At 47.3% G+C, this 23,867-nt stretch overlaps 1 protein-coding gene across 1 annotated transcript in view; it reads right to left on the reverse strand.

The window, feature by feature from the left end:
- Positions 1 to 257: 257 nt before the first annotated feature.
- CCDC3 (coiled-coil domain containing 3) overlaps positions 258 to 23,867 on the reverse strand; it is a 74,021-nt gene continuing 50,411 nt past the window's right edge. Inside the window, exon 3 of the mRNA XM_090041800.1 lies at positions 258 to 2,195. Coding sequence (XP_089897926.1) covers positions 1,923 to 2,195 — 273 coding nt within the window. The 3' untranslated portion in view covers positions 258 to 1,922. The remainder of the gene's footprint in view (positions 2,196 to 23,867) is intronic.

Here is a 23,867-nt window from a genome sequence, read left to right on the forward strand (position 1 = left end):
TACTTAATCAAAGAAAAAAACCTGAATTTTGCTCTCCAAAATGAAATGAAAAATTCCAATTTTTTTAGAGGACCAAAAAAGGAAGACTTTCTGTGAAAACGTTTGATCAAAAGCCCTTTCTTCCTTGAAAAAAACAAAGACAAAATGAAGTTCTCTTAGTAAGATCCGCCCCCAGACCTCTTTCTAAAACATAAGTGAATAACAGAGAGGACATGTTTTATTGAAGAAAAATTAAACACAAGAGGTTTGTTCCAATACCAGAGAAACCATTCATTTTATTTAAACAGCAGTTCAAAAACAGAACAAAACAAAATCTAGATACTTTCCTATGGATTTTATGTTTGAGTAAAAACCCACTGATGGCTTTTCGAAAGCTAAGGAAGCCTCAAGTCTGTAGCAGCTCTCTGGAAATCCTCTACTCAACTTGAATTGTGCTGACTTAACAGGAAGACACTTTGAAGCTGCTGCAGCTCGTGGAGGAGTGAGGCTCTTATGAGATGCCAGTATTATTTCAAGAGAAACAAAATATGCTGCTATTTCCAACCAGAGCAGAGTTGGAAGACAATTAAAGCTCAGTTGCTTCCTAAAAAACAACGCAATGGTTAACCTTTGAGTTCAGCTTGGATTCCAGCAAATGGCTGCATAAATATAAGAGCAGGCGCCTGCTGGGTCCTAATGCAAGGATTGGCAAAGCCAAGCATGGCTTCTTCAACGCCGTGGTAATGTGGCAACTACATGTCCCAGCATGCTGTGCCTGGGGTGACCCCATAAGACTCTGGCAGGCAGAACTTTGCATGCTGGGAAGTGTAGTACTGTGGCAAGCATCAACCTATGGAAGGTCGGGCGCAATGTGGTCCATTTTATGCAAGTCAGGTGTAGCCCTGGCAAATTGTCAATGTTGCCCTGGGCTGGGCAAAATCTGGCTGCCCCTGTCCTCATGCATGAAGCGTACTTGTAGTAAGGCCAACTAAACTGGTTATAAAATAAATATTTAAAATGACAACATTTGGAACATCTTCCTTTACCTTTTTTTTGCCCCCTCTACTGTTGACACAAAGGAAGATCACTTGGCTAACATGCACCAAAATATATACCTAAGGTATACTCTGTCAGCCACTGGGACTGTTGCCTTAATCCAAGCCATTTTAATAATGCAGTTAATGATCTGTCTTGGCAATGCCTAACACAAAATGTGGAGGATGTTTCTTTATGAGATAACCAAGAAACAGAAGGTACTTCATACTTTAAGAAATTAGACTATATCAAATGTGTAATAAAAATATTTTCTATAGGATTTAAAAATATATACATATATAAACTACCTTAATTTTAATGCCCTGTTGATATTGACGCAATCTCTACAGTATCTAAGCAAAGCTGAGGTTGCCCAGCAACCTCCATCATACCTCAAAACAGTGATGACAAAAGGGGAGGCCTTGTCTACACTGCACATGGAAGCCTGCTTGCAAACTGGATCTGAAATACCTTTCCACCAGCCGGCTCCAGCCCCCGTGGGAAGTCCATGCAAAAGCTTCTATCAACAGCGGGACTGGGACTGGAGCCTAGCCATCGCTCCAGATCATCTGAATTCAAACTCTGTGTGGCTGGGCAGAGTAAATAGATCCCAAATGTGTTAATGATCCTCTCCAGGATATTTCCCAGTAAGGTGTGAAGCTGCCTTAAGACAGTTTGACTTTTGTCTACAGTGCCCAGTCAAATCTGGTTTGGATCCTCCTTATCTAGAACGGTTCCTAAGTGGAGCTCAATTTTTTTTTTTCATGCGTGGTTTGAAGCCCAGTGTAGACAAGGTGTATGGGCCCAATCCTGTTCTAATGCAGGCAAGACTCCAGCAGGAGTACATGATAAATGTGGGAGAAGGCCTCTGGTCACCAATATCATTAGCATTCGCACTGCAGTTTGCATTATACTTTAAGGTAGGTAGCATGAGAGTTCTCCTGCTTTAAAGAGTTAATGTGCAGGATTTGGCCTGCGGAGGAGAGTTTCTCACTGAGCTTTCGGTTCATCTGCTCCATGTGCCTGTTGTTCTTCCTGGCTTGCCGGAGGGACCTCTTGACTTTCTTCACCCTATCTCGCAGCTGCTTGTTGCGTTTCTCCAGGGTTGCCACCTTCTGCTGCAGTTTCTTCACCCTGTCCTCTTCCTCAAAGAGGGCTTTCTGAACCGAGGAGCACATGAGCTGCAGGAATAGAAGAAAGGAAAGAAAAACACATGAGCTTCAAGCCAAAGCCATTTTGAAATGATAGCGCCCCAGGCAGTCAACTGATGGAGCACCTCACAACCCTACAATAGTGGGTCAGTAACTTTCAGAAATGTATCATCATCTTTTTCAGCTAAAATCCTCTACCTTTCCATCTTCTGTAATAGGAAAGCAAACTATTTAAATCTTAATAATATTACTGTAACCTGGGTGGCGGCCCAATAGTTGCCACCCCTGCCCAATGTCAGGGATGGTGTAGTGGGAGTGGGGCAGGGCTTCCCCAGCACCAATTTACTTCCCAGCTGGCCCCAGCTCCCCACAGAGCAGCCTGTAGTCCCAAGAAGGTCTAACACTTAACTGATTTAAGTATTTACACTTTATTTATCAAACAAGAATAACAGGAAAGGTGACTTACAAGTGAACTTAAACGGCATAACCAGAACCACAAAATAAACCAGAACGCATTAGTCAACCCTCGACTCGAGAACCGCAGGTCGGGGAACTGGCAGCTTTCAGCCACTGCTGAGGTGCTACCACAAGGAAGCAGGGTGCTCACTCCCTGCAGCTCCAGCAGGCTTCCCAATAAGCAACAGACTGCAGCAGGGACTGCAGCAATCAAATTGTATCAAACCCCAACCCCCCAAAGAGGCTGAAGGGTGACCCTCCATGGCAACCAAAAAGGCAAGCAACAAGCAACAGAGTAGGCTCCTGCCGCAATCAGCATGACCCAAGCACAAAGCTCAGGGACTCCATCCGATGACAATCAGCTGCAGAATAAGGGACAGGACTGAGTCCCCTCTGGGGCAGTCAGTGGCAGAGGGTCAGCAGCACAGGCAGCTCCCAGGGGTCACTGCTCTAAACCCCTGCTCCAGATGACTGGCCGGGCACCCCACATGCCTCGCCAGTCCTGCTCCGAGCGCCGGCCTGTGCCCCGAGCTCCCGGGGACCCTCGTCCTGGCGCTCTGCTGCTCCTCAGGATCCCAGTGCCTTGCCTGCTGCTGTCCCGCGTCCCCAGGGAAGGTGAGGGGTTTCCTCAACTCACCGGCCCAGCTCCCTGCTCCAGATAAGGATGCTGCGTGCCCTCTGGGCTGCTGCCTGCCGACTGCCGCCCCCAGCCTCTGGGACGCCCGGCACGCGCAGCACGCTGCGACGGGGCCTTGGGGCACCAGCTCTCCCCAAGCCCTGGCCGTGGCTCCCTCTCTGCTGCAGGGCTGCAGGCACGGCCGACTGCCGCTGCCTTCTCCTCCCAGGGCCTTCGAGGCTCTTCAGAGGGGTCTCTCTGCTCCCTCCCCTGGGTCAGCTCTCCCCAGCTCTTCTTAGGTCTCCTGCGTCGTTCCCCAGTCACTGTCAGCAGCCCCCATGCCCGTTCGGCTGCTGCTTTTATCCCCTCCGGCCGTCGCTCCCTGGCTGGCAAACCGGCCGACCAAGGCTCAGGGTGGCTGGCCCCCAACTCCGGCCATCCCCCTGCCATGCGAATGAGGGGATTGAAAACCCCTTCTTTCGACTGGCTTCTCCTTTTCCAGGGGGCAGGGCTCCCCTGCTCCACCCTTGGGGTTGCTCCGAGTTCACTGGTACTGTTTCTAGCCCAGGGTGAGTATCTCAAGTCAATCTGGTGAGCCCACACTGGCAGTCTGTTACATCAGCTATCAAAATTACATTAATGAGGCTTATTTAGGTCATACAGGCTGTTTGCTTGGTCTCCAGGTAGAAACCTGGCCCATTTCTGCTGCATGATTTGGCGCTGGGATTTGAATTCAGCTGATTGGGATTTGCCATTAGGAAAAAAAAAATCTATATTCAAACCCAGGGTTTGATTCTAAACTGCATAAATCCAAGGTTTTGGCTCAGTTCTGCCCTTTATTCTTTGTTCTAAAAGCAGAAAGAAGCTGACCTTCAAGGCATCTATGCTGCGTGGCTCAAATCTTCCCCTCCGAGGTAGAGAAGTTGGTTATTGTTTTAATACAGGGTACTTTATGTGGTTCTGTTACATGAAACCTTAAAAAGGCAAGCTCTTATCATCATTGTAGGGACAGTCAGGACTCGGTGACCTTTTCTTTACAAGGTTTTTCCACGGGGCGTGGGCAAAATCTCCTCCTGCCCTAATCCCACCCGGTATTGATTGAAGTGTATTGTACCAGCTGCCTGCTGCCTTCTGCCCCACGTGCAGTGTCTTAGTGCTGCCCTTGCTCCAGCAGTCCTTGTGCAAAAACCCACTTGTTTCAGCAGCAGTTCTGGCTGAGTCACAGCGACAAGACAAGAATGGGCCCACAGTTTGTGGAGAAGTTTGAAATCCCTGAGGATGGGAGAGGCTGAAGGGAAACTGAAAAGCTATGGGATGATCTAAGATGGCATCAAATAGCTTGCCTGTAAAAATGCCAAGTGCCTCTCTCATAACCCAAGACATTTCACCTCTCCAGTACCCTGCTGTAATGATTCAACTGCAAAGTTTTCTCTGATGTATATGATCATGTGATTTTTTTTCTCCCCCCACCTCGTTTCAGCCTTTATTTTAGGTTTTTCCCTGTTAGAGTCATAACAAAACTATAAAAATCAATTTTAAAAAAGGATGAATAATGTTAACCCAGAGTTTAGAGAGATGAAGGGTTTAAATTCTTGGTGTTTAATTGGTGTAAAGTACAATAGTGAATGAGAAAAAGTCATTTCCAGAGTGGTTTTTTTTTCCTGTCCTCTCTAGGAAAATCCTTCTCTTAACTGCTTAATAAAGCAGGAGGCAAGAATTTCTTAGGGCGATATCTTTTATTGGACTAACTGTATAGTTGGAACAGTTAGACAAGCTTTCGAATACACGATACTCTTCAGTGGGTCTCCATTGTGAGCGGAGGATTTCAATACCTTCCATGTTACGGTAGGGTAAAAGTGATGTTGTAGCTGTGATAGGCTGGGAATTATGCAAAACGTGATGAAAAATATCTTGCATTCGAAAGCTAGTCTAACTCAATCCCAACAATGCAGTCAGTGCAGTAAAAGACATCGCCCGAAAAAAACCCTTGCTTCTCAAATAATTTCTGGACTACCATGTATACATCATCAATTTTACACTACAAACTGAATAATGAAATTCAGTTCAACAGTTAAGTGACTGGACATTTTGGTTAAGTTTTCCTGCTCAATTATTCTGATTTTTAAATGTACATCAAGGTCTCCCAGAGCTTTGGATGGGCTTCCTTTGGTGCTTCCCCTGGTGTGGAGTTTGCATAAGAATGACATTTAAATAAATAAGTACATCCTTGCTGAGATAATTAATGTTATAGGCTATTTTTCCTCATCTTGCTCTGTAATGTTTTTCAGTGAACCAAGCAGGGGGCAGGGAAATCATGCTTTGATGGGTAATATTTCATTTGCTTTGGAAACCCACCAGCAATTGAATACCCCTGCAGGATAATGCAGCAACAGCCTCCAGTTGCACCTGGCTACTTGGATTTAGTCAGCTTTGATGACACACTGTGAGGTTTTGCTGGGGATGGAGCTGTTTGCAGTGCTGATGCTTCCCATTAAAGTTGCTTAGTAAACACACACCAAAAGGACTGTAACCCTAAACCAAGGCCAAGAGTGTTTGGAAGAGGAAAATGTTTTCTGTTTTTCAAATAATGCATATTTCAAGTGAACTCTTCTAGCTCTTTGAAAACTCAATAACTTTTCCCTTTCCTTTTTCTCCAGTCCCATGCAACACCTCAACTGGAGCAATAATTAGATTAAAGCCTTACAGTTTTCCCTTGCATTTTCTTAAATTAGGGATTAATTAAGAGGGGAGAAATGAGACCTTCACATGGAGGCAGATTAGAGCACCGTGACCAACTGCAAGACCAACATGCATCTTCCTTTGAAGTTTCCCGTGGAAGCCACTACCAGAGACATGCTACTGGGGTAGATCTACCAGTATGGTGATGCCTGGGAGGTGTGCCTTTATCCCAAGAAATGGCTACGAAAGAGTCATGGCTTTGGGTGGAGTAGGCATCGAAGAGGGGTGCAACTGCACCGCTGCACTCCCCTCCCTGGTCTAAACAATTCCAGGCTGTTTGACCAGCCTGGGCTTTTAAAACTTCAGGAGCAACTCTCATGTACGACCACTAGATAGAAAGCCCAAACCATTGTCAGGAGTGAGATACTTGTGCGATGAAACCAGAAACTAGTGTGATCGTGGAGAGCCAAAGCAAAGTGGAATTGGCCTCTGTACAGGTCTCCTTCAGCACCTTAGGCACGTAGGTATATATACAGCAAAGGACCTGCAGCTTTCAGGCTTTGGCCACCATGCCTTAATGTGCACGTGAGTTGGCAGGAGATTTTTCCCCTCTGTCTCTGGCAAGGGTGGGCTTCAGGAAGTTCTGCCAACCAGGAAACAGGTCAGACCACCCGGAGGTGCGCTGGGCGTGAGGCTGACCACCTTACTTCTCTGTGAAAGAACAGAAAGAATTTGGGAGTGCAGCCGACTGAAGCAGGGATTGGGAGGAAACAAGGATGGAAAGAGGATCGCTGTTTTAGAAAGCACGGTCAGAGGACCTGCCTAAGACTTGTGCCTAATGCAGCACCCAGCAAGTCTATTGTTAATTCACGGATCATATACATCAAAGTAGCAGTCTGAAATATTTTGTTATAATATATCTTTGTTGTTCAAACGTTCATTATGTCCTAAGGGATACATTTTGTTAATCAGCCATTAAAAAAAATCAGCATTTTGCCCAATGATTGAAGGCGCGCGCATTCTTAGAGCGTGCGCCCACAAAAACATAGTTTTTTCTCTAATCTGTATTTTATCCATAAACTGACTTCTGAATGATTGGGGCACTGACCTCTGTTCTCCTGCATCAAAATCACAAAGAAGCTTTGTAGTAACGACATAATGAACAGGGACTGCTCCTCTGAAAAAGGCAACTGGAATGTATATGCGCTTCAATGCTAGCCTTTATACATTATGAACTTCATATAAATGATCAAGCTCGGCTTTGTAGTAATCAAGTAGCTATGGGTTCAAATCCCAGCAGAGCCAAATCAGCCCTTCATTTATCCAAGGGAGATAAACGGAGTTCTTCATTGTGCATTGTGAGAGGTTCTTACTAATTAAAAAAACTATATTCTCCATTGTTTGAAGTCTTTAAATCCAGATTTTCCAGAATATATCATGATCTAGTTCAGGCGTGGGCAATTATTCGGGCCAGAGGACCACTTAGGCAGTTTTGGAGAGCTGTTGCAAGCTGGGTCAGCACCACCCCCACCAGGCTGACTCAGCACCGCCAGCCTGGCCCACAACAGCTCACCAAAACTCCCTAAGTAGCTGTGTCCCGGGGCCAGGGCCCAGCCCCTCACTGTCCCCACCTGGCAATCCTAGGGTCTCCATGCAAACCGGCTTGGGACCCATATGGGCAGGGCATGCTTGGCTGGGCGGACGGGATGGGGCTGCAAGTGGTGTCTGGGAGTGGGATGGGTAGGCAGGTCTGGAGCCAGGACTGGGACTGGGCTTGCAGACTGGTGACAGCACAGGGCCAGGGCTGCAATCCACTCCCTGCACGCCCTTCCTCACAAAACTGCTGCGTGTTGCAGGGATGCATGGCCAGCGGATCACGGCTCTGCCCTGGGCCCCTGTTCCTGGCCCTATGCTGTTGCTGCTATGCAGTCCCATCCTGATCCCAGCCCCACTTACCCATCCCACTCCTAGATGCTGCTCCCTGCCCGCCTGTGCCCCATCCCCATCTGCCTGGCCTCACAGGTCCCAGGCAGGTCTCCACAGAGACCCGTCTGCACACTCTGTCCAGTGCCCATGGCAGTGGGGGGGGGGGGGGGGGGCGGGGCTGGGGTGCCTGGAGGGGGGGGCCAGGTCCAGCAGTGGTGGTGGAGAGCATTGGCAGGAGAAGGAACCACCGCTATGGAGGATGCCAGGACAAGTCTTGCCACTCAACCCTGCTGTGCACCTGGGGGCGATGGGACTGGTTGCGTGCACCATAGCCTAGGCTGCTCCCCATGCCTGGAGCAGGTGAGGCCGAGGTACCCACCACAGGCCAGACAGACTGTCTTAGTGGGCTGGATCTGGCCTGCGGGCCATATTTTGCCCACCCCAGTCTAGTTGGAAAAGAGTATAAGGTTCCTTCTAGCACTAAAACATACCAAAACAAGGCCTCATCCCCTTGTGCATGGATTGTAAGGTTTCCATGATACTTCCCATAAGAGTTGGGGGGATGGTTGTCTTGGTTTGTTAGCCATGAAAACTTCTGTCCTTGTTCATACTGTTAGGTACATGATGTCTGTTATTCAGAATATCATGTGATAATACATGCGGAAGGGATGATACATTCAAAGAAGGGAATGGGAGCATTCTCCTGCCCCAAAAGTGGACCTCTTGTGTTGTGAACCCTGTTCCTCTGTAGCTGAATTCTCCAGAACCAGGTACCCTCCCTGCCCCACTGCTATTGTAGAAGAGAGCCGGTCATTGCATTGACAACCCTGCTGTCCAAAGAGACCACATGCAGGTAACAGCCATGGCTGTGATTTCAGCTTCCCGCTCAAGAGCACAGCACATGGTCCAGGAAAGAAAAATCCCAAACTAAGTTCCAAAACCAGATCTGCACCACCAAGAACACATTACCGGCAGCACTTGGCATGCCCAATGGAACAAATGACATCTGCTCCCTCTGGAAATGCTGTCCTAGCATTTCTGATCGCTTAGCAGAGTGGTTGGCCCTAATCCTGTCTGAATGGTGCATCAGCACCTACAGCAGATCTCACAGCTTAGCTATAAATCAGTCCCTGAGAATAGGAGAGACTGTTCACATTTGCTGCATGTTGTGTAGCCACTTTGCATTTTACCACTGTAAAGTCGGGTACGGGCTCTTAAACTGAAGCCCTATCCAGCATCAAACACTTACCTTTCACTGCTCATGTATTTAAACATAGCAATAATTCATTCACCCTCTCTAGAGGGACCTGGAGGCAAACATAGCTCTCTCTTGTTTTTAACTAGGTACAGGTCTGGCTTATTGAGACATGCCTTCGGTTGGGAAGGAGGACTCTGTACCCCAGGACTGTACAGTGTGAATTGGACAAGATACAGTTAAGACACCTCTCCCTTGGCTGGCAGAGGAACCCATAAGTAGGACTTTTCACCTGGCCAGATTTCAGACTTGATGCATCACCTCCTCCCCCGGTCAGCCCCAGCGGGTAGGCAACGTGGGTGTTTTTGAGAGAAAACGGACACATTGCTTAGCACTCCTGCAGAGGTTTCAGAAGGGTTTTGGCAAGTTGAGTTTGGAATTGGATGACAACCTCCACCTACGCAAGCCTCCCGACCAAGTCACAGCTATGCTGAAGCATGTAAAAGCCCCTCTCCACACTTCACAAGCCCTCTCATTGGGCAAACTAGTTACACACAGCAGTACCCAGTTAAAACACATCCAGCTCGTGTCAGAAGACCTAAATGGTGACTTAAATGTTATGGAAACACGTTACAGACCTGGGGTGAGAGCCTGGCCTGACTGAAGTCAATAGTAAAAAATCCTGCTAACTTCACCGGAGGGGAAGGGGGTCAGTATTTCACCCTAGGACTTGATATAATTCACAAGGGTATTATAAAAGCTAGGGTCTCCGAACTTGTGTACAGTGCCAAACTGAGAGAAAGGAGGGGGAGAAGCATGGCAAGATGGCTGCCCATCAGTCACTAAATACTAGATGGTGTATGTTTTCTTGGGAAGAGTCAAGGTCCTTTGCTCTGTGGGGACTCTGAATGGAGGAGATGGTCTTAAACTTTAGGAGGAGAGTGATCACTGTTTGTAATCCTAGCACTGCTGACTCTGCTCCCTCATGCTTTCCTCATACATGTACCCCCGACCACCTGTGTGAAACGTCCGCTTCCTTTTAGAGCCATGTTTACCAAAGTGTGACGTATGAAGAACAAGCATGAAGCCCAAAGACAAACATCTTAACTGTTCTCCAGAAGCCCAGATTTGATCTTTAAGTGAAGAAAAAGTTTTCAATGGTCACAGCTGTGGAGAAACCATTAAAAACACCAAGAAGAAATAATAAGGCATTGATGCCTTACCTGAACTTTCAGAAAGCCAGAAACAAGGGCTCTAAGGTGTTAACTGACCTCTTTATTTCAGTAGGGGTAGGGACAGAAGTTACACATAAGCTGGTATAAGCAAACAGAAACCAGGTCCGCAGTAGCTCCAGTGCGGGGCTTTCCCTGGTGCCACGCGAGCTTGGGAGCTGCAGGCGTGCCACGCGGAGCCCTTGCAATAGAGGTGGGCTGAGCAAGCTGCGCCCCTCGCCCCCACGCGCAGCACTGACCGGAACGGTGCATCACCAGGCACCAGCACCTGTGCAAGGCACAAGCAGCCTGAGCGCCCCCACCAGCTGCTGGTGCCAGCAGCAGGGGCTGTATACCATGCGGGGAGTGAGTGGGGGGTCCCCACCCCCCCACCTTCCCTCACATCTCATACACCCACCCCCTGCCCCCACAACTCCCCCTCATACACATACCCCCGACATCATATACACAGCCACACCCCTTACAACCCCCCCACACCCCACCAAAACCCTTTAAGTGGCCCTCTAGCTGAAATAATTGCCCACCCCTGCTCTAACACCACCCCCCACAGAGCTTCTGGCCTGGGCTTGTGGCTGCATTTCCAGAATTAAAAGTGAACATCTGTTCGCTCACTTATTGACTCAGTCTATACATCTTAGACCAGGGCGGGCAATTATTTTGGGCAGAGGGTCACTTACTGAGTTTTGGCAAGTGTCAAGTGCCTCATTTCCCTCTCTGGCTCAGGGAAGCAGGAACAGCCCCACAGTCCCAGGTGAGAAGCCTCTGCTAGGCAGGGGCTTCTGGTTGGGGGGGACTAGGCTGGGTGGGCCTCGCTGCTGGGTCCTGCCATCAGCTTCCTCTGGGTCCTAGTGCCCCTGGCTCCTGTCATCTTTGACAGGCAGCCAGGAGCAAATAAATATTAATTTTCTAAATTTTTTAGGGGCCCCATGGGCTGAATCCAGGCCCTGGGCCATATTTTGCCCACCCTTGGCTTAGACTAACCTGGGAAGATTGAATTGATTCAGACTTGGGCTTTTTCACTGTCTGTACTTAGCTGGTGGTAAGTCAAATGGTCAGTGATGGTACTTTAAATGTCACCATTCCTATCTATTGCACTGCTCATTAAAGCAAGTCAGAAAGGCAAAGTGGAGTCTGGCTCAAAAGACTAGTCTTGAGCTGGAAGAAGGTGGAAGATGTGTAGGCCTTCAGTGAAATGGCCACATTGCAGCAGAGTGCGACTAATCTCACATTCTCAAGGCAGGGGGGAAAGCAGGTAACCTCAACTTTCTGAAATGTGGAAAACTCTGCCCAGGAGATTGGAAAGGCAAGGACAGAGCTGCTGAACCCAAACTCAGCTTCAGAGTGCAACTGCTTAATCCCTTTGAGTTTTATAGCTGGGACAAGCTGCCATTTGTAACTATAACAACCGCCTGAGAGATCATTTGAGACATCACTTAAGCGCCTGACCCAGGCAGTGTTGACTGAAATGTCTGCTCTTGTTTTCCCTGGCGCTTGTTGAGTTTGCTAGTACGTGGCGCTGACATTCTCATCACTGGCTAAGAATGGCCCAGGGACTGACTCCTGGCACTGCACGTCTCCCTGGAAAATGGGAACTCTGTTTACAAGTTGTAGCCTAAGATTTACTTTCCAAAGGCCAGTGTGCCAGCAGCTTCACCAGGACGCACTGACTCAGCAGAAAGGCTGGTGTATTTATAGGGACGAGGTGTTATTTGTAAAGGGCAAAATATTCTCAATGTGCTCTTATTCTTATTTAATAATGTTGTTAAGCTCAATGGACATTTTCTTAAACTATTCCCTGTAATAAAACCCCATTAATTTAAAAGAAATAACCTTCCTTTCTAGTGGGGTGTTTTGGATTTGTAGTGAGCAACTGAAGTCCTTATTCTCAGCTCTGGGCTACCAGGGTTTGAGCTCTTAAGAATAAACTGTGATTTCCTTTGAACAGAGTTGGCTTTGGATGTATTTCATGCTGATGAAAGTAGCTGGACTGACAATCTTGGAAACCTCTCTCTATCCATAGTACATGGGGCCCCAGCACTATATTATCTTTATGCTTTGAGCCTTGATTTGCAAGGAGCAGTTCTTTCAGTAACAGGTAGCAAGCCCATATAGGTCCCATAAGTCCCATATAGGCTGTGGTCCCTCTGCTGAGCTTGGGACTGTGAACACAAATTGGTCCACATCTATTACTTAATTATTTGTAGTAGGAACTTCTTTATACAATGTGTACTGATATATATGGGAAAAAGTCTCTGCCCCAAAGCAATTAGAATCAAAGTGAACAAGGAAAATGGGGGGAAGGAGGTTTTGTCTCCATTATACAGATGGGGAAATGAAAGCACAGCAAGAGTAGGCAGAGGGGAGGGGGCTGCCCTGTCTTGTGTGCCTGTTTATGGAGACCTGTGTTCCTCCTGTTGTCTTGCCTGGTAATCGGCAGTAAAATAACTCAACATGTTATGTAACAGCTAATGATGATTAGCACCTAAAGGTAGTACAAAGACACGGTTGACAGCTTGGTGTCTAACTCCTGTCTCTCTCACCTCCACTCCTTTCTGAATTTCTGAGAGCTTCAATCTTTCTGGGAGGTGTATTTCCTGGGACTCTCCATCTGACTGCCTCTAGCTGCCCACTGAACCTCGGGGGATCCATGGCACACATGGGACTAGGCACAAAAGTCAGTTTAATGGCATGAGCCTTTTGCCTTTTTGTTCATCAAAGAGGAGGTGGGATGGTGAAGTATACCAGATACATCTCCGTCCTCTCTCCTCCCAGAGCAGAAATGAAAGGTACAGCAGAGGGCAGGCCATGGATGCATCCATTAAGTTGATTGCTTCCTTGTGAACTACACTTACAGGGTCACTGTCAAAATAAAATCACATTTTTCAGAGGGAAAAAACCCCTTTCCTCTGTTACTACTCTGAATCCTGGAAGGATCATTAAAATGTATTTGATGTTACATGCTGTTTCAGGTATCCAGGTTGTAGCTGTACTGGTCTGGAGAATAAAGCAATCAGGGCTTGTGGTAGAGGTGATGTCTTTTATTAAACCAACAAGATTTTTCCAAAAAAAATTCTTTAATTGCAAGCTTTCGGGCACAAACACCCTTTATGAGGCATCGGAAAAAGATTGTAAAAGTTCTCCTGAGTAGAAATGAAAGTTCATATTTCATATTTCCTCCTTCCACCCCCATTCTCATATACATATATACCGTAACAGTTCTCCTGGGTAGAAATGAAAGTTCATATTTCCTATAGGAAATATACATGAACTTTCAATTCTGCCCAGGAGAACTTTTACAATCTTTGCTCCATTGCCTGATGAAGGGTGTTTGTTGCCTGAAAGCTTGCAATTAAAGATCTTTTTGGTGCAAAAATCTTGTTGGCCTAATAAAAGACATCACCTCTACCAAGAGCCCTGACTGCTACATGCTGTTTCAAGACTTTTTGCACTTCACTCTGTTTGGACAAAGAAATGACGCTACTCAGGTTCAGGATTTTATACTCTCTCCAAAAATACAATAAAACCATGCCATTTTCATTATGTTACCATTTGTTAAAAAAAAGTCTTCTCAAAATAGCATGATTATACTTAACACTTAATTAGGACCTGTCAGCTTCCCTTTATATTTCTGAAGATTGAAAAATGCTGTGTGAATCTGTCTGCATCTGAATTTGTTTTACTTGGCTTGGCTTACAGTAGGAATAGTTCAATTCCCAGCCCCCAACAATATTTCAAAGAAGAGATAAAAACTAGAATGACCCAGAAATGAAGTGTGTTGAGTTCTTCTCTACTGTAGACTGCAAATATGAGAGCTGGTTTTAGAGGAACCAGAAAGTACTGCTATGAAAGCCAGACATCTTGCTGGCTTCTTATATTTATTTGAACTTGTCATCACTGATTCTTAAATTAGTTGAAAGCTACCTTTACCATCAGTCTTACAACACCCCTTCGAAGCCACAGAATCTTAGTTTATTTTTATGTTCCTATTAATTACGTTATCTATAATAAGGTAATTATATAATTATAGTGTGTGCGTGTGCGCGCGCATTTGTGTGTGTGTTGGAAGGGCAGGAGCAAGTACAAGTACAAAGCTATTAAAATAAATGGACAACTAAGTGGAGGAAAGACAGAGCACCAGTTCTGGCAACTGTGTGCGTTGTGCCTTGTCTGCACGGGAATTCAGAGGAGAATGATCAGAACGGTCCAGCAGATGAAGAAAGCATGAAAAAACTGGGATTTGTCTACCATAAAAAAAGATGTAACAAAAGCAGATAAATGAGGAACATCACAAGCAAGGTTGATCAGCAGCAGCTCCTGTGCACTCTGTCTTAGCACATCAGAAAGACGGGGGTGTTTAATAAAACGGGACATTTCACACGAGCCTTCGTTCCACCCACACCTGCCTCCTGAACCATTTTTACACTTTGCCTTGAAGCATCTGTTGTTGGCCGTTGTTAGAGGCAGAGTGACAGATTATGTGGACCTGGGGTCTGACTGAGTCCGGTCACCCCTGGGTCCCAGAGGATCTCCCGCAACACTAGACACCCCCCAAAAAATGCTGGATTTGTGAATTTGAACTAAAAAAAATCAAAGTCTCCCCATTCTGCTGGTTAAAGGTAAACAGATGATTCCTGCTTCGAGTAAAAAAAACTGCAAGAGTGCTCCCACACTGCCTAACCTCACCCAAAAAAATGAAAGCCCCATCCTATTTTTCTTCAGCCCTGGGATTTATTGCTCCTGGACAGCACAATCAAAAGCCCAGGAATTCTGTTATCCATAAATCAAAATTAGGGAAGGACGATAGCTTTTTTTGCTCAAGGGCTGAAGTGTGCACATCATGAAGTAAATGACTGCCTTTGTCTCCAAAGAACGCAGAACAGTGACATTTACTCTAAGTGGTGTCTGTGAGCTCCTCCCCACCAAGAAATACTATGAAAACACACCAAACATATAGGAAACCAGCACAGCAATGCTCTTTCTTTTCAACTGCTGAACTAAATAGCATTCCTCCTGTCCCCAAAGACAGGTGGCTGTCTCCACAGAGGCCGAGGTCTCCGAGATGGACAAGATCTCCCGTGGTCTGCTTCCTGCCAGTACCGGAGTGTCCTTCACAGATCGCGCTCCAGGGCTTTGCCCTGTCACGTGGTAATGGAGTCAAACGGCGCGGCTTTCACCACCTCCTGCAGAGGACTGAGCCACTTTGCCCTATTTGGAATTGTCCCTATTACTAAGCCTGTGTTTTCCTTTTCTCAGCTTCCTAGATTAAGCTCTTCTCACCCTTAGTTCTCCTTAAACAACCCTTCCCACCTCTGAGATTATCTCTTTCAGATACAGACGCAATGCTAGGCTCGAAAAAGCCTTGGCTGGGATGATCTAGTTGGGATTGGTCCTGCTTTGAGCAGGGGATTGGACTAGATGACCTCCTGAGGTCCCTTCCAAACCTAATTTTCTGTGATTCTGATGCTGTCACTGTGGGGATAGATTTCATAGACATCAGGGCTGGAAGGGACCGTGGAGGATCATCGAGTCCAGCCCCCTGCCCTAGGGACAGGAAGTCAGCAGGGATCACAGGATCCCAGCAAGATAAGCATCCACATGTGTTTTGAAGGCGTTCAAAGTTGGTGTTTGAACCGCCTCCGGTGGCAGGCTATTCCAAACCTTGGGGGCTTGGACAGTGAAAAGTTCTTTCTTATGTCCAGCCTGAACCAGTCACCATGGAGTTTGTGACCGTTCAATTTTGTCATCCCTTGGGGGGGTCTGCTGAACAGTCACTCCCCCAGATCCCAATGAGCACCCCTGATAAACTTATAGGTGGCCACCAGATCACCCCTGAGCATGCACTTTTCCAGGCTAAAGAGCCCCATTGCTCTCAGCCTCTCTTCATAAGGTCTGTTTTCCTGACCTCTGATCAAGCACGTGGCTCTTCTCTGCACCCTCTCAAGCTTCTCCACATCCTTTTTGAATTGTGGAGCCCAAAACTGGATGCAGTACTCCAGCTGTGGCCTCACCAAAGCTGAGTACAAGGGGAGAATGACGTCCTGGGATTTGCTTGAGAAGCATCTATGGATGCAAGCCAGCATTTTGCTTGCTTTACTAGCTGCAGCATCACACTGAGGGCTCATGTTCATCTTGTGGTCAACCATGACCCCCAAGTCCCTTTCACCTGTAGTGCTAACCAGCGTAGCACTGCCGAGCCTATAAGCACAGTGCAGGTTTTTCCTCCCAGTGTGAAGAACCTTGCATTTTTCGGTGTTGAGCATCATCAGGTTCTCATCCACCCGTTTCATGAGTCTGTCCAGATCCACCTGGATCACCCTCCTGTCCTCAGGTGTGGATGCTTTACCCCAGAGTTTGGTGTCGTCGGTGAACTTGGCCAGTCCGCTTCTCACACCAGCATCCACATCACTGATGAAGATGTTAAACAGTATAGGCCCTAGGACGGAGCCTTGTGGGACCCTACTGGTCACAGGGCACCAAGATGATTGGCTCCCATTGACCACCACCCTCTGGGTCCTACCGCAGAGCCAGTTTCCCAGCCAGCAGATCGTGGTGATGTCAAGGCCGCAGTTAGCCAGTTTAACCAAGAGGTGATCGTGGGATACCAGTTCGAAGGCTTTTTTAAAGTTGAGGTATACAACGTCGATCTCTTCCCCTTTGTCCAGGTGATAAGTCATCTGGTCATAAAATGAGATTGGTCAGCCAAGACCTACCCACAACAAGCCCATGCTGGATATCCCTCAGGATATTGCCTTTAGCTAGTCTGTTAAGGATGGCCTCCTTGGTAACCTTTTCCAAGACTTTCCCCAGGTCAGGCTGATGGGCCTGTGGTTTGCCGGGTCTACTTTCCTCCCTTTCTTGAAGATAGGCATGACATTGGCCTTCTTCCAATCATCGGGCGCTACACAAGAGCGCCAAGAGCTCTCATAGATCCGTGCCAGGGGCTGAGCTATGATGCTCGCCAGCTTCCTGAGTACCCTGGGGAGTAACCCATCAGGGCCAGCTGACTTGAAGGTATCCAGCCTGTCGAGGTGATCCTTCATGAGGTCAGCTTTAATGGAGGCCAAGGAATCTCCCTCGACCAGGCCTCCCTGACCCATAGTAGGTAGGGCTGTCCCATGGGGCTGATGAAAAACTGATGCAAAGTACCCATTTAACAAGTTTGCTTTTTCCTGGGCATCAGTTGTCAGTCGGCCCATAGACTTCCTGCGTCAGACAGAGGTCATCCACACAGGACAGAAAGCTCTGCAACTGCTCAGATTTGGCCGAGCACTCCTCTCATGAGATATCTGGGTAGTTAAAGTCTCCCATGACAACCATACACCGGGACTGTGCAGCCTCTGGTCGAAGTCTTGACTCTGGGTATGGGGTCTGTAGTAGACCCCCACCATAGTACCCCCTGCTCCATGTTCCCCACGGATTTTAACCCAGAGGGTCTCAAGTCATCCACCCTGGATGCCAATGTCAGCTTGCAGGGACGCATAGCCTTCCTTGACATAGAGAGCTACGCCCCCGCCCCTTTTGTCCACTCGATCCCTCCTGTACAGGGTATAGCCATGTATACCTGTGGTCCAGTCACAGGCAGAGTTCCACCAGGTCTCTGTTATCCCTATGACGTCGTAGTTATTTGCATTTAGGAGGAGAACAAGTTCCTCCTGTTTATTCCCCAGGCTTCTGGCATTTGTGTACAGACATGCAAGTGTCCTCTTAGGGGCTCTTGCCTTGCCTACATTTTGTTCCAGGACTGGGCCAGGGGTGGGATCCCTTATGTGTCTTGGCCTGCTGGCTTTGCAAGGGCCACTCGGTGGGCAGTAGTCCGCCTATCCCCTGGCGGGCTTAGTTTAAAGCCTGGTGGAGCAGGTCAGCCAGTTTAGCTGAGAAGAGGTGGAGACCGTCCCCTCCCAGCAGCTCTTGCCAAAGAGCAGGCTGCGGTCGTGGAAGCCAAAGCCTTCCCGATGACACCAGTGCCGCAGTCTTTGGTTGACTATGTGGATCCTCCTCTCCCTCCTCAGCCCATAGCCCGAGACTGGGAGGATTGATGAGAACACCACCTGCGCCCCCAGACCCTTTAGCCCCGCTCCCAAATCCCTGTAGCGCCGCATGACCCGGCTGGGAGCGCTCTGAGCCGTGTCATCGGTGCCCACGTGAATAAGGAGGATGGGGTAGTGGTCTGTGGGCCGGAGGAGTTTAGAGATCTTCTCCGCAATGTCATGGGTGTGGGCCCCCGGGAAGCAGCAGACTTCCCAGGCTAAGGGGTCAGGGTGGCAGATTGCCCCCTCAGGATGGAGTCTCCCACGACAAACACTTTGCATTTGGTCTTGGGGAGAGCGGGGACGGTAGTTACAGTGTCCTCTGTGTTGCCTGTGGGAGCTGGCAACTCAGTAGGCTCTGCCGGGGCTGCAAGAGGTTCATACCTGTTGCAAAGCTCCAGCGGGGCAGGGGCCTTGGTGCGGCGGGCCCTGGGGCCCTTGACCACCTTGGTCCAACCCCATGGCTGGACAGAAGGGGAGGTCCCCAAGTCCTCCCTTGTCCTGGAGGGAGACCGTGGTCTACCCTCCGGCTCCCGGGGGAGAAGGGCCTGGCAGTAGAAGTTGATCTCCTGCTCACAGTCCCTGATGGCACGTGGTCTCTGGACTGCAGTCTGGAGCTCCTCCAGCTGGGGAACCAGAGACCCCAGTAGGGAGCAGACCCCACAAAGGGAGGTGGCCATGCTTCCCTTCCAGGCCCCAGAGCCTGAAAAAGGGACAGGCAGCCCCCACAGCCGAGAGCCAGGGGCGCCGTCTGTGTGGAGCCTGGGACCGTGGGCCCCATCTGGGTGGCCGTCCCTGAGGTGCCAAGGGGGGGACCGCAGACCCTGAGGGGACCCTCAGGGTACGGCACGTGCCCATCCATGTCATGCCTCTGGTAGGCTGGCTACGGCTGGGACTGCTTACTCTGGGGGGCTCACTGGCTGGGCCTTGGGCCCTCCTGCACAAACTCCTGTGCTAACTCGTGCGCCGGGCTCAGGAGCACGCTTGTTTGCGCGGCTCCCTGGGGGGCTGGGCCAAGTAGGAGCCGGGGGGGCGCCTGACCCCCCTCGGTCCACTTAGCCCGCTCCCAGCTGACTAGATCCCTCCCTCCAGGGGGTTCTGCTTACCTGCCGGCAGGCCAGGGCTTATCAGGGATCCTGGGGTCGCTGCTGGAGTCCCTGGGCTCACGGGGGCTCAGAGGGCTTACACCCGCACATCTCGCACTGGAGACGGACGCTAATGAATTCCCTGGGGCAGGTTTACAGCAGGAGGGCCGAAGAGGCTTTCCTCCATCCTTCTGTGTCCTTCAGCATGCATCAGCTGCACTCTCACATGAAAGTGCAAGGACTTGACTTGTGTAAAGCTCCCTCTGGTTCTAGGAATGGATACAGCCAGGGTCCCACCTCCCTTCCACGCCCTTTTTAGATGGAGAGGGTGATGGCAACAGATGCTTTGTCTTGGCATGTATCCCCTTGCAGCTACTGGAGGAATTCTAGCTGAGAAAGAAGAAAGGATGAATGGTCTTCTACCTTAATAAATACTTATGCGATGCTACAGAATTGCTAGTCTGCTTCCCAAGGAAGTGTCTGCTGTACAAAGAAAACACTGCACTAATTTCAAGACAACCTAAACCTAAACAGTTGTTTAACTTCCAAACACATCATGCAAATAGGTTCTGGGAGATGGTTTGCTGCACAGAAATAAAGTTGGTAGCCAGAATAATTACTCTGGAAAACTAACTGCTTATTGAATTAGGGACTAAATTAGACAAAAGACTCATACTGGAAAGGATACCCTTTAAGGTTGAAACACAGATAATGGATGACCTGTTTCCTTCTAAATCCTTCAGGACTGGACCTCGTGACTCCACAGCCCACAGAAACTGCTGGGGCTAAACTGCTTCTGCAAACATATCATTTATCTTCTCAGCTGCATTCTCTGCTTGCAACCTTATCTGGATGTTGCTGCTGTTCGTTGGGACTCTGAAAGGCAAGAACACACGTGCTCCAAGCAATTTATGGTGTGTTAGCTATCCACAAGGGCTCCTTAGAATTGGATGCTCAGCTATGATTGTTTCATGCATGTCTGCTTCAGGTGCCTGCCTGCAGATACTACATGAATTGTAATAATTCATGAAACCAGTGAGACCAGGTTAAGGAATGGAAGGATGGTCTCGTCAAGAGGGCACTTAATTAGGATTTGGGAGACTTGTGTTCATGTTGTGGTTTAGCCAGACTCCTTGCATGACTTTGGTCAAGTCACTTAACCTTCTGCCTCATCTTCCTCATTTTACAGGAACACCGCAAGACTGAAATACAATACTGATGGAAAGGTAATGAAGACTACGATGGAGAAGGCCTATATGCACTTGATTAAATACCCAGTTCAGTCTCTCTCTCTAACAAAGGAATTTATCAACTAGGAGGGATTAGAAGGAGCAAGCAAAATGAAGGGGGCTGACTTATCAGGATTCAAATAAACTTTTAGAGCTTGTCTAACTAATTGCTCAATGAAAAGCAGAGGGGAGGGACTGAAGTGGACATTTGGAAAGCTGGCTTGGAGAACTAAACATGAAACCACTGAGAGTGCACTGACCCAGCATATTCACTGATATTTTTTTTTCACTGGACTGTGGAAGCAACGGGGATGTATAACTCAGAACAGCCAGTCCTGGTGTGTGGGCTGGAAATCCTGAAAAACCATCAGCCCATTCTGCATGTTATAATTGTGGAACACAACACACCAGGAGGAGGAGGGTTTTTACATAGTTTTTAATCTTCAGGGTTCAGGAATGTTGTTTTTTCTGGATCACCATCCTGTCCTCCTGCCTCTGAACACATTTCTGACAGCTAAAGTGGGGCAGGAGGACATGGGCTTGGAACGTACATTGAATAACGCTGCCAGGTTCAAGACTCCCTGTGAAAGCTAACCCTGGGATTCTGTCTTCTCCGGGGTTCCACAATGTTTCTGGTTAAGGAAAAGGCAGAGAGTGCTTGAGCCATATAAAGAATGGCTTCCAAAGCCTAGACACAAGAAAAATGTCTACATACCCACTTCAGACTTTGACTTTCTTTATTTGTATTCCCTAAGGGACAAATCCTACTTCCCTTACTTGCATTTAGCAATATCTTAACCAGAAAGTAGCCTACATGGACTAATGATGGAGTAACGAGCAACTGTATGTGAGCAAAGGATGCAGAATCTGGCTGTAAGTGAGCTCAGGCTCACAAAAGCTATTGCATCTCTGATTTAGTCTGCAAGGTGCCTTCCCTCTGCCTAAGTGTTAGCGCCTGTTAAGGGTCTGTTTATGCTCTGTCTTGAAGTTTATGGAAGTCCAGCTGTTGATTTCGGTGAGACTAGAACTTGTCTCTAAATACATGTGTGACACCTAGGTCCAATTCAAAACCTTCACGGCAAAGACCTGCAAGTACTGGGAATATACAACATTCATGCTCAGATTTTATAGCTTGTGCTCATCTCTAATGCAACCACTTAGTACTTCTCTTAAGAAGTGTGTCTAAGAGAAATGCAGACATGCCTGACTTTTGCTGCTAGCTGGCTAAATGCCCTACAAAATGCAAATCTTTAAAACAATGACAGTGATAACAGCTAAAATGCATATTAACAAGCAAAGATTGTAAGAGAGGGAGCAAAACTTCATCTCCCAACGGTCTGTCTTTAGTTATTCCTTAGCTATTCTTTTACTCTTGAAACTTGAACTTCAGCCTGACCATCAGAGCCATATTTGACTTAATGTTGACAGGGCAGAAGCATAATCTTGGATGAATTTATCTTGTGCAAACATTTAAATTAAAGGACACTCAATATCATGCAATGGGTCTTTAATATTATTATAGTAGCTCTTGACATTTAATTCTAGGTTAATAATTATGTCATGGGACAGTAATTACATATCAAAAACCACACATTACAACGTAAATGCATGATTATTTCTGTCTTCTAAACTACAGTGCATCAGTCATATGGCAATTTACTCTTTGCATCTTTTAAGTACAATTAATTCTGAAATTAGAAATTAGAAAATGTGTCCCTTGCTACCCTGCATTATCTAATTACATCTGCAGCACCACATAAATATTGCTGTTTTGCTACACTGACCAGGAAATTATATACTCTTACTGGCCAAGTAATTAGGAAGAAATCAGAAAATGTGTCCCTCATTACTCTGTATTATCATCTATGTGCGTGTGTGTGTGTTTTTAACTGAGCGCAATACCTGAGTTTCAGAGGGGAAAGCAACACATTGTTTTGTATACAATTAGCTTGTAAAAGTAATAAGTTGAAGTGGATTAATATTAAGGAAGGAGCAAGTTTATGGTAACAGATATCCTTGGGCATGGAAAACTCACATTTTTTTTCCTTACAGTTTTGGCTAGATTCATGAATAAGCTTCAGCAACAGAAATGGGTAATCTAAAAAGGGAGCTGAGGATAGGGGATGGGGTGGGGAGAAGATCAGAGCATGCTCTTTTCCCAACAGCATGGCTCTTCAGGCCTGAGTGGCCAGAGGTAAGCTCAGGCACGCTCAAAATAAGAGCTAAGAAGAGCTGATGGATGCAAGTATGACATGGGGTCAGAGGTCTGATACACACACAAGAACTGCAGTTCTTTCCCATCCCAGAGAATATTGCTGTCTACTGGATGTGCCTTTTAGGACCAAATCGTGGCCATGGATACCAAGTCCAAGACTGAAACCCAGGGGAGGGTTCACCAGAATAGATCCAATGCAGTGCAGACTTCAGTGCCTGATCACATTATTTGATGCTAAAATCATGCAATCTCATCTTAAACTACAGCTGCTGGAATCATAACGTTGCATGGCATGTTAAATATATATATATATTATCCTAGCTCCTGTACTTGCAGAGCAAAGCTTAAAGACTTGAAGCAAGTGACTCCAAAAAACTCAAAAAGATCCAACTTGTTTCCTGCACCCAAAACCCCCACTCATTTTTAGACCAAATTTATGATACAAAGGGTCCAAATTCATGCTGTTTTTGAATGCCCGGAGTTGGAAAACAAAGTTTGAATGACTGAGGGGACACCACTTGATACAAAGCAAGGAAGGATAGCTCCAGATCTAGGGAGAAAGTAAAAAAGGTATGCAAATGGAGAAAGCAACCCTGTAGTAAGACATGCATCAGCAGGTATCTTTCCCCAGTTTGTCTGAATACCCCTAAAAGTTGAAACAGTTTTTATAGATCACATTGCTGGGCTGATCTGTGGAAGTGAGTGGCTTTTCCAACACTGCTTTATTCTCTTTTTGTGTGGTGTCACTCTTCCCAGTCTGTAAAGCATGTGTTCTGGTCGGGGGTCTGTAGGACTCCACGTGTTGGAGCTGCCAGGGGTGAAAAAGGAGACATTTTACAACTTAAAAAAATCCCCCCCACCACCCAATTTGAGATGCCAAAATTCAATATGTGTTGACTAGTTTGTTGGCCCTAAATGGGGGAAAATGCTGATGCTGATATACATTTTGAAATTCAGAAATGCACATCTCATCCTCCTCAGTGCATAGATACACAATTTCTAATGCAGCTGATATTTCTTTAAGATCTAGTCTATTGTATAT

The sequence above is a fragment of the Crocodylus siamensis genome, chromosome 4 (genome assembly GCF_052110815.1).
Source record: "Crocodylus siamensis isolate JL-2025a chromosome 4, ASM5211081v1, whole genome shotgun sequence".
In the NCBI taxonomy this organism is placed as follows: Eukaryota; Metazoa; Chordata; order Crocodylia; family Crocodylidae; genus Crocodylus; species Crocodylus siamensis.